We start from the raw sequence: 16,538 nt of genomic DNA, 5'->3' as shown, positions 1-16,538 counted from the left end.
GAATTTGTTCTTTTACTTGTAAATTCTGACGTTCTTCTTTTATTATGAATAAATTCTCCAGCTGTTTAGCTCCCCGGCCATTAACTGGGAGGAAGCTGCTTTACACATTCTTTCCTATGGTCAGTTTTAGACTCTAGCAGCAGTTCATTTTTTTTTTTTTTAATTAATTTTCTTTTTATAAATAAAATGTTGGTCTGTGTTGGAAACTAAGATGACTTCAGGTCTGACTTCCCTGCTGCGTGACTGTTACTGCTGTTGCAAACCACTGTGTTGACAGGAACTCATCATTGATTCAGTAGAGCTTCATACCAATTGAAAGTCTATGTAGTGGTGTTAATGAAAAGCTGTTGCATAGTTTCTGGAGGCTTGGGCATCAACAGGCACGTGGAGAGGTTGCAGGGATAAAAATATAACTTGTCAGCTGCTGTGCTCTGAATTACAGCTGCATGCAGTACTTTCTCCTGTATAACTTTTCTGACACATTATTGTGAGGCAGAAACCATATATTGAATTCTACAAAAACTAGGCTTTGGTAACTTTTTAACTGAAGAGTTTGTATACAAGAATAGAGCAGTCGTGCAGAGCAGGAGATGCGTAAGCATTATGCACGCACACTTAAAACTGCAAAAAGAAAATTTAGCACCAGTTTCTTACTATAAAGTCTGAAAGAATGTTGACTGTTTATAAAAAGGAATGGACTTTGCAAAGTTATTTTCTTATTTAAGTATCAGCAGGACACGTGGAACAGATTACCGTGAGTGTTTGAGTAAGTTGTGTTTGCTTTACATGCTTGGCAACATTTCTTTCAATGAAGATTTAGCTTTTAAGCTATCAGAGTTCAATCTAAGAACTTTGGCCTTCATCAGGAAGGTGAGATGGCTGTTATTGATGTGTATGATGTCAGTTGTCAGATCTGTTGTATATGTGGCCATGAGTATGTTTTATTATCTTTATTTAGACTGACTTTTAAACATGGAATGGTAATTTATTCAAAGTCATGTCATAAATATTGTTTATTCCTAAGAGAAGGATTTCTCCTATTATTAAAATATTAACAAATATGGGTAAAGCAAACATGTTTGCTTTACCATATTATTTTTTGAAAGTGCAAAACCACTGATAAAAGTTCCTTCCACTGAGCAATGTGTGTACAAGACACAGCAACACAGAGCCAGTGCTCTGTGCGTCTGCAACCAGGCAATACTCTGGCTGCAGCTAAGCTGGGCAAAGAAGTTGCTTTAGTAGTTTTTAAAATCTATTTGCCATTTTAAACTGCAATCCTTTTGACAGGATCATCTCAAGGAAAGGAACTATGTCTGCAGTCACCCAGGCAGATTTCAGGGCACTAAAACATCTGTGAGGTAGTAGGAGAATGGGAGTTTGGGAGCAACATGCATCTGAGGATGGGCTGGAACAGGGCTAGAGGGGCATTGGGAATTCAACCAGACTCAGCTTCTGGCAGAACAAAACACATCTGATCCAGCCCAATACAAAGGGCATATTTAAATCAGCGTCCCCTCTAGCACAGCATAGCTGGAGCTTGATTTCTGTAGAGTTTGTGGTTTGGCCTGGAATACCATGTTTGTCAGGGGAGTATGCACTACACCCTGCACTGCCCTGGGAGTTTGGGGAACCCCTCCAGCTGCTTTGCCTTCTGCAGTTTTACAACCTTCTCTCAGTGCAGAGCATCACCACTTTAGTATTGTTTCTAGTCTCCTTTTTGGGACCTTTATCCTTGGTTACATATCACAATGTCATACACATATCTATCACACAATTCTGCAAATGCCAGAATTCAACAGGCACTGAAGAGAGTGACCAATTAATAACCATGAGATTGTACAGAGCAGTACAGATTGTACAGAGCTGCGAAATTGGTCCAGCTCCTATGTAACTCATCTTTTAAGGCTCCAAATTTCCACTCTTTCTCAGATTTTCTTCAGTTTTAAATAATTATTTAGACTTGAAGCCTTTTCTGAGAAGGCAAGTTCTAGGCTGAATTTCAGAACATGTTTTCCTTCTTGGAGACACAGACGACCAGCCTACAAAATAGGTACGAGGAGACTTATATAGCTGGATAAAGGAAGGAACAATTTTTGCTAGATTATGATCTTCACTACTTTGCAATACAGCAGAATTATGAGCGAGCCACATGCGCCTCCAATTTAAAAGGTAAACAGTTTCATGGGGAAAACATCACTCAAACTCTTCTGCCTAAAAGTGTCATACTACCAAATCTTAGTTTGGTACTAAGGATGCAGTGTTGAAGTAAATACAGTCACTGGTAGAAAGCTTACCAAAAATTTTTGGACCCAGGGATAAAAATGTGTCACAGCTGCAGATGATAGCTGCCAGGTAAATGATAATAGAATGTGGTCTACCCTCTAAAGCAAGAATACCATCAGTTAATGAGCAATATTACTTACATATCTTATTCAGATAGTTTGAGCTAATCATGTGCTTTGTGAGTATGTGAACTGCAACACCACTGAAGATAAAGTTTGTGTAATTTGCATTAATAACAGAGTGCAAGTGTGTCCCAAAGAGCATAGGATCCTATTCCATTGTGTCCTTAAGTGTCATACACTGATCACCAAAGATGCATGAAATCAATTTATGAAAACAGCTGTGTTCAACGGCATCATGACACCTTTTTAATTAACACTTCCTTTCAGATATTGGAAGAGTTGAATCTTCAGCTCCGTTTGTAATACACAATGATCCAAAATAAAGAAAGATTTTTTTTTTTTGCTGACCCTTGGCTGACTTCTGGAAAAAAAAAAAAAGGAAGAAATGTCAGTGAAATCTGAACATACTTTCTTTTCCAGCAAATCTGCTATTTTTTTAACAGATGTTTGAGAAAAACCTAAAGTATGAGAAGCGCCATGTCTTTGTCTCCACAATATTGAAAACCACTTTACAGTAGTAATAATAAGAGAACAGAAAATATTTCTTCTTGTAGTTACAGCAGGACAAATGCTCCAGGTAACTTGCTGGACAAACATTGACTTTAGAGTCCTCTGTTAGAGGAGGTAAATTAAGTATTATCAGTGATATAAATACTAGCACAATTTTACAGTTTTCATTATCTTAAGTAGCCCTTTTCACCTCATCTTCTTTTTTGCTCTCCTTATTAGTAAGCTCTCACAAAACTGAAATCTTAAATATTTGACTGGAAGAGAGTAATGAGACTTCACAAATATCAGAAGTCCTGTCCACAGATTGGCACTGAAAACTTAAGCTTCACACTGCCCAGCCTTATGTGGCAGGTTCCCATAACATGATGGTTTTATTTGGGAAGATTCTTAACTGTTAGAAGAAAACCGTATCAGATAGTGGAACCTATGTTTGAGTTTTCCACATCTGACTCCACTTCTGTTCCAAGGAATAACATTTGCCAGCAGTTGAATCCAGCACACGCTATTTCTTAGTGGTTTTCTGCGTTTTGCAAATGCATTTGTTGGAGGTAGAAGTAAAATGTCTTTTTCCAGTTTAAGATTTGCACCTTTGGAGTTAATGTAACATCTGGAACTAGAAATTGGAAACAATTCAGATCAGAAACAAGCATACCTTTGTCAAGCCTATATTTGTTCAAGTCCTGGAGAAAATTTACAAGCCAAATGTAGAAATACTGTTTTATCCATTAGAAGTTTGGAACCATCATTGCTGCATAATCTACTATTATGGGCCAGACAGCTGTCTGCCAAACCAAGGAGGAATAAAATAAACTGAAAAGAAAACCAACAACCCCAACCCCCCCAAAAAAAACTGAAAAAAAGAACACCCCCAACCCCCGAACCAAAACCAGAAAAGAACCTTGCTCCCATTGGCATCCAGAACCTAAAAAAGGGACACCACAGGCTTTTTTTCCATTCTTGGGTTTACCTGTTACTTGCAACTAGAGCTGTGTTTAGATGTCCAAGAAAGTCACACCTTTGTCTGCGTTACTCTATGTCAGATCATGCAGAGGTAGCATGAATCTTTATTTTCCTCTGTAGTTTTAAAACTCTTACTGAGCATGACATGGGGGTTAGGGGAATTTAAAATAACAACAGCAAAATTATTGCCATGTACTCTGCATCACAGAATGTGAAACATCCAGGTGTTGGGTTTTTTTTCCTGCCATATCTCTCTCCCTGTTTTTAAGCACTGCTTTTGCACTTAGCCATTTGGCAAAGCCCAGTGCCACTTCTACTTATTCTAAAATCAGAAAATACCAGAAATCTAAATGGACAGACTGTTTCCAAGTTTTGTGCATACAAGCAGAGAGCCATATTAATTCTCACAAAGAAAACTGTCATGAGTCAGCTGACAGATAGCTCCAATGCGGTTTGAATACGGTAAACCCTGTTATGGAATTGAACCTAATGTCCTATAGTATTAGACAAAATACAAGTTTGTAATTTAAGGAATCCTTAAACAAAATATGAAACCTTCTTACTGACAAGACAATGGAAATATTTGGTATTACAGAATGATGGTGGTGAGGCCCTGGCACAGGTTGCCCAGAGAAGCTGTGGCTGCCCCATCCCTGGCAGTGTTCAAGGCCAGGCTGGATGGGGCCTGGAGCAACTTGATCAGTGGATGGTGTCCCTGCCTGTGGCAGGGGTTGGAACTGGATGAGTTTTAAGGTCCCTTCCAACACAAACCATTCTGTGATTCTATGAAAGCTGACAGTAGTGCAGGTCAGTAGATCACCTATGTATGTGATGGATCTCCCTCTGCTATGCAGTTGCTCCTTATGAACATAGGGTTAGACTCAAACATTACAGTGCAGACCTGTGATGTCCTGTTGCCTAGCTGTTTTTAAAGAGTGGGAAAATTTTTACTTTACTTGTAGGGTTTACTGTCTACATGTAGAGTGGGATTTTCAGTGGGCCTTGGGAGCTTTGCCCATCATCACTGAAGTTTGATGGAAGTTATCCTCCCATGGAGCTCAGTGCAGGTTATAATCTCCAACCAGCACCAAATAAAAGAGTTGACTTTTAATACTGGAGGACGCTCAGTTTAACAGCTGTTTTCAAAGTGCTAGTTTTCAAAGCTTCTTGTTGATGTCTGGAGCAAAATGCCATAATCCCCAGTAGATGGTATATTTGCGTTTAAGCTGTCATGTGCATTGTGGGTCTTGAGTAGCAAATTGCAGCAGAATCCTCAGAAGAATAAGCAAGTTGTTGTGAACAGTGTAATTCTGCTTTTGGGAAAGTCCCATGTGTGTTTTAACCCCTGTAAAATGCTCGGGTGAGAACCTGAGGTCAGGAGGAGGTGGGGGCTCAGACTGCAGAGATATTATCTGTTTAGCATTAGCTACTCAGGATTGCATGAGGCTGCAGCCCTCACAACTGAACTTGGCTGAACACCAGTTGTGCATCGCACAGGGAGAGATTGCCAAGAGCCAGTTTTGCAATAATGTTTAGAAATTGCCTCTTAACAAAACAGAAAAGATGAAAATTGCCTTATGCTCTAGTGAATGTGTCCTCCTCCAAATAAAATTGTTAAAGTGCTTGCGAGTCTTACCTAATGAGTATCTCAGCAATTTGATGTGAGTGTCCCCAAATCACAGCTGATATTCTATGTTTTGTTTAGTTTTTCTGCTAAACATGTTCAGTATGCTGCTTGGTGGTCCGTATAGTGTTGGCTGCTCGCATGGACTTGGCTGTCCTCCTTTCCAGCTGCTAAACTGTGTTAAAAGAAGATGAAATATGCTGTTCCATGTAACCAATTTCAGTATTTGCTACAGGGGTATTAAGGACAATCTGAGAGCCATTGCCTTGTGCACCAGGAGGGAAGTTCATGTGGCGTGCTTAATGGGTGGTCTGTGGGAAAGGACAGAAGAGTTTGAGGAACCCTCCTTTAGAATAATGCATCCATAAAAACATGATCTTGAAAACATGTAACTTGCTTCCAGACTCTGCAGAGATGGGAGTGCGCTAAATTATGCACACTGAATCCAGTCATTTGGCTTTTCTGGTATGTGAAGATTTTTACTTGAAGTAGGTAATAATAGAGTGAGAAACAGGATAAAACAATAACGAGTAAGTTCAGAGTGTGCTGTTGGGAGATTTTGAAACATTTTATTGCCATCCCAGACAATCTGAACAAATCTTAAATTTCATGATTTGTAGAAAGCACCTTTGCTGGACTTTTTCAGAGTATGCTCTTTAGAGAAGTCCTCTTGACCAATGGAAATGAAGTAATTCAGGCCAATGGAGATGAAATGGTATATAATCAGTGCTATATTTTGTTGTTACTGTTAACATTATAATTTAAAAACTGTAGTCCTGCCAACCAAAACCAACAGTCTGAAGTCAATCTCTTGTCTTCCTAAAACCCTGTCATTACTGGAGGGGGACAAACATGCACAGTCCAGAAAATACAACAAGATCTTCAAAAAATGTACTGCTTGTTTTATTAAAAAAAAACCCAAGAAACAACAAAACCAAACCTAAAAGGTACCTAGGAGTTTATCTAACAATATTTTAATGTTAGTATTTGATAAAGCTACTAAATTCATCTGCCCCAGGAGGGCAATATGAACAGTGATGTGAGTATTATATTACTGGGCGAGTTTTAAAAACTGTTTAGTGTAAGCCTGAGCTCTGATGAAACTCCTTCACTGAGACAGGAATTAGTGGTACAAAAGCCATACATGAGGAATAGTTATCCAACTGCTGTTAACAATCACCTGCTATAAGCAATTCTACATCTTCTGTAGTGTGCTCCAGTATCTTCAGAGCATGTTTCTCTCTGCATCATCTCTGCATTCCCATCCCCAGCAATGAAAAACATAAAGCCTAACCCCATCTAATTTCTTCAGTGTGTTCTTTCTCCACTGGCTAGGAATAAATGATCTTCAGCCTCTCATAAAAGCATTTACTGCTTGGACTGTTTTACTGTTTTTATTTTATCTCATTGCCTTCCCAGCTCCTCTTCTGGATGAGAAGAACACACACACTTCATATGTTTTCTAAACCCACTTAAAACTGTTTTGGTGGTGTTTCGTTGTTTTTTTTTCACACACACCCACATCCCCTCCGTCCCCTATGCTTGTGGATAAAGCTGTGTCACTTCCTGTAGGTACACTGATGGATGAACGGCCTCCCTTTTGTTTTACCATTGTCTGATGGCAAATAGATCACGGAGATCCTGGCTGTCTTCTAGTATTAGGCAGTGATACTAAGTGATACTTAGCACATATAAAACTGGCATGAATACATTTTATAATATGGGATACTAGTCTATACTGGATTATTTTGCGCCAGTTTACTCCTGGTGTGACCACCTAAACAATTTAAAATATAGGCTGGTAAAGAGTAAAATTTACAAAAATTAATTGACATCGGTTGCACACAATGTGTATAAATGTGGTTTAAAATAACATTCCTGTTTCCTCTTGAATTTCAGACCTTGATTCTACCTAAAATCAGATAAAATGAAAATGAATCTGCCTTACTTAATAACCAGAAAGCTTGCTTTCATGATTTGGAGAGGGAAATTATATTCAAATGGATTGATCTGGAGGGTTACAGAAATGGAATGAGATTTGAGGAAGAAGTATATTTTCCTTGTAAAATAGTGCTATAACCCTGCCGTCACTAAATAGCTGCTCCTTCACAGTGCACTGACCCACACTCACTCCCTGATTCAGAGAGAAGTCTTAGCCATGTCAGGAGTTAAAAGCTGAATGCGTCATGGAGCCTTCTTCTTGAAGATCTTCAAGTGCCTTCAAGTGCCTAGGCTTCCCAGCAGCCCTTTGAGATAATTAACAGCAGAAGGAAGGGTATGTTTGTAGTAGGTGGAATGATTTTTACAAATCTTTGGGCTGAAGATTGCTTGGGTTCACTAAAGGGGTGTATGTGGGAGTGAAACCAAGGAGCCCTGTGCTCTACAAACTGCTACCAGCTACCTCTGTATTGCAGCAAGAATATGCTATAATTTAGTAATTACACTGGGAATTCACCTTATCTACAGTAATGTGTTTTGAGGATGAAAGCAATAGCCCTCTATTCTTTGGAGTCCTTGTACCTGGCAAGTTTAAACTCGGGGTGAGTATGCAGAGTTACTGCAGGAAGATCAACATTTAATCTACTTTTTGAAGTCGATGATTCCGGCTTCTCTGCAGCAGCTGCCAATAAAAAGGACTGGGGTTGAGAATGCACAGTATTTAAGATAGAATCATAGAATGGTTAGGGTTGGAAAGGACCATAAGTCATCTAGTTCCAACCCCCAGATCATCTAGTTCCAATTCCCTGCTTATTACAGGACAGTTGCATTAAGAGTAAAATGAACTTCATGTATCTGTGGGATTTGTATATGCCATATTCTCTTCTTGCCTAGCAAGGTCTCAGACTGAGTCTTTTAGTTGTGCTTGATTTAAATTTAAGAGTCAGGTTTGGCTAAACTCCTGATTACCTTCCTTTCCCTTCCACGCCTGAATCTCTCTCCTTTTTACCTTTTTTCCTGTATCTTCACGGCTGCTGTAGTGGCTGTGTGTCCTGGCATGTGAGCTTCCTGCTGCCACCAGCTGCCATCTCTCTCCCCTTGAGCTAAGCCATGAAAACTGGGGGTAATGCCCAAAAGGGCGACAGCATGTGGAATTACTTTCTTCCCTAAATGTTTATGAGGATTTGCAAGCTACTCATCAAAGGTCTAAGCCTTCTTAGGCTCCTGAAGAGTTAGAGCTGGACAAGAGGAATCACTTTGTTCTATAGAACTAGTTTCTCTGATTAATTTATAGCTGCTAGAACCCTGCCTACATGGTCTTGTTTCTGCGTAGCAGCTATTTTTAAGTATAGAAGGCTGAGGCATGCTTACTCCATATCCTGTCTTGGAGTTTCCATAAGACTGTACACCCTTGGGTGCAAAAGTTTTGACACATTTGTTTTTCACCATCTTGTGTGCCTGCGGCAGGGGTGTGGGGAGGTTGTTTTTGTTCCTTGGTAATGAATGTTTTTGCGGTTTGGGACATTGACTGCTGCAAGAATTATATGTTATTCTCTCTGTCCAGCAGTACAGATGGTTTAACCACAGAGGTCGCCTCTGCATTTGCCCTGTTAAGAATTGAAATAATATTTAAAATATAAGTTGTTGCACATACTATAATTTTGAATGGCTGTTTTAGCTTGTATGCTTATTAAAATGAGCTCTTTGTTTTATGTTGTGTACCAGGATCCTGAGATCCTTGGTCACTTCTCTTAAAAGCACAGTTAAACCTTTCCATGACCTTTAGCCTAGTTAACTGATTTAACAGTTCTTAAGGAAAGCTTTTCTCCTGTGCTGTACATAGCATTCATGTGTATTCTGTGCTTCTGGTGCTTTCAAGAGTAGGAATCATGCACGTGCCCCCTTATACTCATGTCATTCTATTGTGGCTTTAATGGGAAGGAGGCAAAATGTAGGCATGTCAACAAGTATCAAGCAGTAGTATAAATATAACTTAAAACTCTCTGGCTCAGCTTGTCTTAGAACTGTTGCAACTTTGCAGCTCACCAGCAACTGATGACAAATGCTCTGTTGATACAATTCATGATTATAGAATCACAGAATGGTTTGTGTTGGAAGGGACCTTACAGCTCATCCAGTTCCAACCCCCTGCCACGGCCAGGGACACCTTCCACTAGACCAGGCTGCTCCAAGCCCCATCCAACCTGGCCTTGAACACTGCCAGGTATGGGGCAGACAGTGTCATCTTAGCCTTGATATATAGATGAGTTGAGCCCTGTCAAACTGCTTTTTAGAACTATTACTGAAACTAATAGCAAAGATCATATAGTGCAGTTTTTAGTTGCTTGTCCCATGTCACTTTGCTGAGGCTAACGAGTGCCTCTGAAGCACTTAAAATCTAAGCGCTGTGGATGGAAAAAATGAAAATGTTAATGGCTGAATTCAGAAGCAACACATTAGCCTATGCTGTTAGAAGGTAGTTACAGCTGGGCAGGTAGCATTAGGCTTCTGTACTCAACAGAGCTTATGTTATTAACATTAAAAAAAAAAAGAAGAGAGGTTATTGCTGCTTTTTTATGTATGGTGAAGTGCAGAGGAGTCTAAGCCACCAGACATTTTAAAAAATGCTTTTTTTGTATCACTTATGAATGGGATAGAGATGGTGGTAAGGGAACTGTAGTAGGCGTATTAAAACTGATATTGTTTATAGTGTTAGCCAAATTAATTATACATTGTAGAATGTGCAAATCCTCCAGTCTTACGTCTGCACAAAACAGCTTTCCCCATGCAGGGAACAGAACATTCGCCCAAGACCATTCAGGATATAAAGAGCAAAACTGAAAGCTGAACTTATACTTGATTCTTAGCCAGCTTGATCAGGAGTGTTTCCTTTTCTCCAGTTAATAGGCTGATGAGAAGCTCTGTTGTCCTACTGCTGTGCAAGGAGCCTCTGTGTACATAGCTCCGTTATCAAGTCAAGGGGGTATTTTCCAGTTAGCAGAAAACCACTGGAAAATTGGTGTTTTTTTTTAATAGGAGTAATACGTCTTTATAGAATGAAGCATTGTTGATCAAGTACTGCATGATCCACATGTGAATGTGCAATTGCTGCAAAAAGTTTATAACTTTCTACAGTTTAGGTTGTAATCTGTTTAGAGTTCAGGGATTTCAGGTTCTTTTTTGATTTCATTCTTGCTTTGTCAAAGGATTGTGAACTCCAGCTATGTCCGGAGGTTTTAAATATTGCCTGTTATGGAAAAATATAAACTGTTCTAATTTTACCAAAAAAGAATACAGAACTTTAAAAAAAAACCCTATATTAAAATATTATCCTTTCAGTTGGTGGTAATAAACTGGATATAAACAATTTGTCCGCCACATTCATCATTTATCCTGTTACTGTTTATTGTCTTCTTCTTTCAAAATAGAAGCTGGTCTTTCCCTTTTCGAGCAAGTTGCAGTTATCAGGAGTATGGCTGATCAAAATAGAGCATAACACTAAGTGTTTCTTTAAAAGTCTCCTAACTTTTGAACAGTAGAATAACTTCCTAAGCAAGGGATGTTGCCTCTTGTGTAACAGATAAGCTCATTTGAAGGTCAGTGGTAATCAAAGTTATTGCTAGGATTTTTTGGGTCTCCCTCATCCCACCATCTCTCTTAATTGGCCTTCTAGTTTACTTTGGCAAGAGTTGTGCTGTAAAGAATTAAATACGCCAAGGATAAGAATGTTCTCTGGACCTTCAAGCCCTGTTCAGGAAGAACAGCATGATTTGAAATGAGATTGGTGTGCACCTTCTTGGAAAAGAATTCTTGATTCTACATATATTTGGGATTCAAAATAAGAAACTTGCACTGTGTGTTGGTGGAATGATCTTGTATCTAGGATAGTTTGTTGGTAGGACAGCAAATCAAGTTTTTCGTCAATTGGCTGTTTGATATTTGTTGCCTTCTGAGTTTTTCTTTTTTCCCCTCTCATTCTAATGCCTGAAAAACCTGTTGGTTAAAATCACATAGAGTGTCAATGTGCCTTTTGAATTGTTGAACTGTTGAGTTTAGTAATTCTATGAAGCTAAATGCTATGCATCTGTGCATCTAGAAGATCATCTGCCTTCTTGATTGCCTTTTTCAGATTTACTGCTTCCTAACTGGGAAAGCTGGAAATTTGAAGTTCTGTGAACTTTTCTTGGGACATCTTGGAGCTTGTTTTGCAGCTTCAACTAAATACTGCCTGAGCTAGCTTTGCCTGCTAGTGAGCCATCACATCCTGATGTGATAAATGGAAGGCTGTGGAAACAGAGCATTTAATCGCTGTTACGACCTACGCATTATTTTTAAATCTGGGAGACCCTGTGCTTCTTCAGCAGCTTTCTAAGAATCAGTGTTGAGATCCAATTACGTGTTTTGATCACTTGGGTGGGGAGGTTTCCCCTTTTTTTTTCTTCATAAACAACTTTTATAAAATTTGGACTTTATGAAAAGGCCAGTGGGGAGGATCAGAGAAGTGGATATGAGTTTTATTCTTAAAAGGCCATTCTCAAGAAGCAGTTTACATTGGTGTATAAATGAGGTAGAATTTTAACACTATTTCAAGCAGGGAGTGTGATTTCCCCACTGGGTGTTCATAGCCAACGCAATGTGGCTGCACTTCAGCCAGGGCGACTCTATAGCACAGAAGATGTATGCATCAGTGGGAAAGAAATCTCTTGAAAAGGATTAGATTAGACATTGTTTGTATCTGATCCTTAAGAAGCTAATTAAGTTAAGAAGCTGTTGAGGTCCTCTGAGGTTGATTTGACTTGATATTTCAGGTTTCTTTTTCTTTTGTAATAGCATTAATAATGGCTTCAGCATGGAAATGTCTGGATGAAAATCCATCTATTCATATTCCTCAAAACACATTTTTGGGACAATGTTTGGGGTCCTTTTTTTATTAATTTGTACATAGAATTTTTATGGCTTTGATATTTGGCTGGATATGGGTCTGGTTTTCTGAAGCAATGTGCATAACTTGAGAAGCAGTCTGCCCCAGCAGCCTGCTAACATCAAACTTTCCAAGTGTTCAAATGATATGATACAGTGCCACTTAAAATTGACATAGTTATGGGGAACCAATGAGTTGCAGAGAAGAAACCAAGTACTTTGCATTGTAGATATTTTTTCTTCTGTTTTCAATAACTAACCTGTCAGGTGCTTTATCTAGTGTTTTCAAAGATGACAGAGAGGAGGACTTGGCAAGTTAGGAAATGAGAGAGGAGTGATACTGAGACTTCATTTCTTAGGAAACAATTCTCCTCAAGCTGTATAAACTTTCTTGAGTTAAATATTGTAGAAAACAAAGATACTGCATTTTCAGTGAAACATTTATGGTAATTGTTTGTGTTCTTTGCTGTCCAAGATCCTCAATAAAACCACCAGCTGATTTAAATTTTCTGTATTACTTTCATCAGCATAGACTTCCTCCAAAAAGAAAAACAAAGCTACCTCCTTCCTGACTCGGGTGGGTGGATGTGGGAAGAGAAGGGGATGGGTAAAGAAGGGGGAAAAGACCATGCAGAATAGAGATGCTGAATTTTTATGCATGTTTTTCATCTAAAGCTGAGGCGTAGATTCTGAGGTCCTTGGCCTTCACATAAATATATACACTATTGTTAGAGATGTATTTCACTTTGGCCCATGCAGTGGCACACACACTCTAGTGAGCATGTAGCTGGAGCCAGAGTTTGTGAAAAAGCCAATAGCACGTGGTGAGGCTGCTGGCATAGCAGAGCTGGAACTTGGAGCTGTATTGGGGGTGCTGGTTGGTGAGAAGCTCCTCACGATCTGGCAGTGTGAGCTTGCAGTCGTTGTGATATGAGCTTGCACGTATGGCTGCTGCCTTCCCAGCCATATCTGCAGGTAACTATTTTTCTTGTTTACTGCTAGATGAAGAAGCAAGCCTCCACTTTTAGGAGAAAAATGAAGTGGTAAACTTGGCCATCGGTGTGGCTGGTATGGTTGGGGAGCAATGTATGTCTACTTAATATCCACTTCTGGAAGAAACAGTTGGGCCAAATCATTCCTTTGTCTCTGAATCATTCCTTCTTCCCCCATAGCAGATCCTTCAGAGGATCTTTACAATCTCCCTCTTCTAGAGTTTTGTAATATTCTGCATGGCAAGTGGAGGGAGGACTTGTAGGACTCAGACCTTCACAACTTTCCTCCTCAGAGTGTGGAGGAACAGCCTCAGTTTCAAGCACAGATTTATCTCTGTCTTTGGGTATAATGGCAGATGAGATCTGGTGTAACAGTAAAGTCATCTTGTCTTGCTAAAATCTTTGCTAGTGTTACCACTGCTTCTGTCTTACTGTCAGTTCCAAATCAGCGAGGTTAACTTTCTTGCCTATCATGAGTCTCTTTCCCCATCTCCTTCCTTTCTGCCTGTGAATGCCAGTGTTATCTGCTCAGGTCATGTCATTATCCAACTGAATCATGCAGACAAGAGATCTATAACCTGTGCAGGTACTGCTGGAATATCTCTGTGGCTGTCATTTTGACCTATCTTGAAGATTCCCATCTCTTTTGCATCAGTCATAAGTTAGCTTCACTTTCAGAGCCTTCCCTGTCATTCAGTACTAGGACTCTAGCTTCCACCACCCACTTAAAGCTTCTAACAGCAAGAACTTTTGTCCTTTTGCTCTGTCTGCCTCTGTTTGTGGGCAGTCCCCACAAACTTCCACAACCCACATCTTCATCTTTCTTCAAACTCTTCCTGTAATTTCTTTCTTGTGGTGCAGGGGAGAAGAAAGTAGTTCTGAACCTCTGTCACAGTGTTTGCCGTCTAGGAGGGCACTTGGTAGGAGTGTTCAGGGTACTGTATCTAGTAATGTTAGCTTTCAGCCTACTTCTAAAAGTCATCAGAACTTGCCTTCTGTGTATGATTATTACTTCAACTGGTTGAATCAAGCTTTTAAACCATGAAGATTTAATTTGATCTAAGTCTGGGTTTATGACTGGCAGAAGGTATTGTTGAAGGGCCCCAGTTTGAACTCTTAATTGTGTTGAAGATGCTATCCATATCCTGTAGCTATAGAATTGGGCCTGCTCTTCCCTCTGTCTTTTACTCCTGTGTCTGACATGTGGATGGAAGAATTTTTTGGGTAGTGTTCATTTTTCTCTCGTGAAACTTATCACATCCCTTCTGCTGTACTGCCTGTCCTGCTTACCTGGGAAAAGAAATCCTTCTCTGCCCTATTCCTACTCAGTACTTCAACATCTATAAATGCCAATAATACTAACGTGGCTTCTTTTTTTTTTCCTGTAGCATCTCCCTTTCTGCTTTTCGCCAACCGGCGGGATGTTCGACTCGTGGATGCTGGAGGCACAAAGCTGGAGTCCACTGTTGTGGTCAGTGGTTTAGAGGATGCTGCTGCGGTTGACTTCCAGTATTCGCAAGGCATTGTTTTCTGGACAGATGTGAGTGAAGAAGCCATCAAGCAAACTCACATTAACCAAACTGGGAATGTGGTGCAGAATGTCATCATTTCTGGTCTGGTTTCCCCGGATGGCCTGGCTTGTGATTGGATTGGGAAAAAGCTTTACTGGACGGATTCAGAAACCAATAGGATAGAAGTAGCTAATCTGAATGGAACATCTAGAAAAGTCCTCTTCTGGCAAGACTTAGATCAGCCCAGAGCAATAGCTTTGGATCCTGCTCATGGGTAAATATTAATTTGACTTAAATGCTTAAATGGATACGGTGGTGATAAATGTGGAGTTTTTAGCTCTGAAAAAGAAACATAGCCTTTTTTTCAGTTTGTGTTTTCCCAGGGTATTTTTCTCAAGACCTGTAGCTGAACATATGTTTGAGCTTAAATATTTTGTGGCAAGAAATAACAGCCAAGACATAGACCCAAAAAGAAAAATACGGCTGTTCTTAGGTGCCAAGCCAAATATTCAAACAGTCTGATTGCCTAACTTATTCCATTGCACTTCCAAAGAGTAATTGATTTTCCAAGCCTATTTTTATTGTTATTTTCTCAGTTATCCTGTCTTGCAAGCTAACTTTTATTTGATATGTGATATCTATTTAATGTACCTAGACAGCAAGGTATGTAAGTCTGCATGGGTTTAAACAGGAATTCTCACTCGCTATGCTTCGGTAAACAAAATCAGTATATTTTTAAGTGGCAATGTTAAATAATCATCTTTGTGCCAGCAAGTAAAAGACTCCAGGTGATTCTGGATTCAGGGGGCTCTTGGTGATCAAAGGTGACCAGGTGAGGAATAAGGGATGTGTAGCTTCTAGGGTTCTTGGAAATACTTGGATCTCTGTCTGGTTCCTTCCTCCCTCTTCAATACTCTTCACCATTTCCCATGTGCTATTTACTAACCCTGTGCACAAGCAGCACTGATGTTGTGTAGTTTGGGCCCCGTATTCATTGCAGTGATGATTGAAGATCTGCTGTGCTAGATGAGTGAGGAGTTATGGGTAAATTAATTACATAATTTATTTTTTAATGTATGTATTTACATTATTTATATGAATTATCATTTGTAAGTTTATGTATTTATACATGAAAGACTTACAAGTACTAGATGAAACTGTATGGACCCAAAGAAGAAAAATCCTTAGCTTTGTTCACTTGTCAAAGGCTGTAGCTGCCTGTATCCTTCAGGTAACTGGTGGAAAGGTACAGCTGTAATCAGTAAAAGGGAAAGTGACTTTGTTGGACCAAAGTACTTTTCCAGAGAGGACCTTGTCCTGTTAATTCTGACTTCACTATGGATGCCTTTAAGGTGAAAGGAATTCTTCCCACAGAAAATGGCCATATGGAAGTATATTAAATTAGCAGGAATCCTGTGTGTATCCTGACAGCAAGTAATGTATGTGGAGTTAATTAATGCTGAAGACTAAGTTTAGATCTGGAGTCCACTAGTTTAATTTAAAGAGCAAATATGGTGTTAAATGGGGTATTTTATACGGAAGTAGATAGAATGGAATGGCACTTCCTATGAAATGCCAACACCAGGTTGACATTTTGTAAGCTGCTGTAGTTCCTTGTTTTTTGACTGCTTTCTTTAAGGTGTTCCTGCCCACGGCAGCGGGCTTGGTACTGTGT

At 39.6% G+C, this 16,538-nt stretch overlaps 1 protein-coding gene across 3 annotated transcripts in view; it reads left to right on the top strand.

Moving 5' to 3' along the window:
* The window catches only part of LRP5 (LDL receptor related protein 5), a 134,194-nt gene that overhangs the window by 11,881 nt on the left and 105,775 nt on the right, over window positions 1–16,538 (top strand). For 2 of the 3 annotated variants that reach the window (XM_062620214.1, XM_062620211.1), the window contains exon 2: window positions 14,741–15,137. In XM_062620214.1, coding sequence (XP_062476198.1) covers window positions 14,741–15,137 — 397 coding nt within the window. The remainder of the gene's footprint in view (window positions 1–14,740; window positions 15,138–16,538) is intronic. The other variant, XM_062620215.1, reaches the window with a different exon arrangement.

This window comes from Pezoporus occidentalis, unplaced genomic scaffold (assembly GCF_034315485.1).
Source record: "Pezoporus occidentalis ecotype Australia unplaced genomic scaffold, CSIRO_AGI_Poc_V1 ctg22, whole genome shotgun sequence".
NCBI lineage: Eukaryota > Metazoa > Chordata > Aves > Psittaciformes > Psittacidae > Pezoporus > Pezoporus occidentalis.
This window is presented reverse-complemented; position numbering and strand designations above follow the sequence as displayed.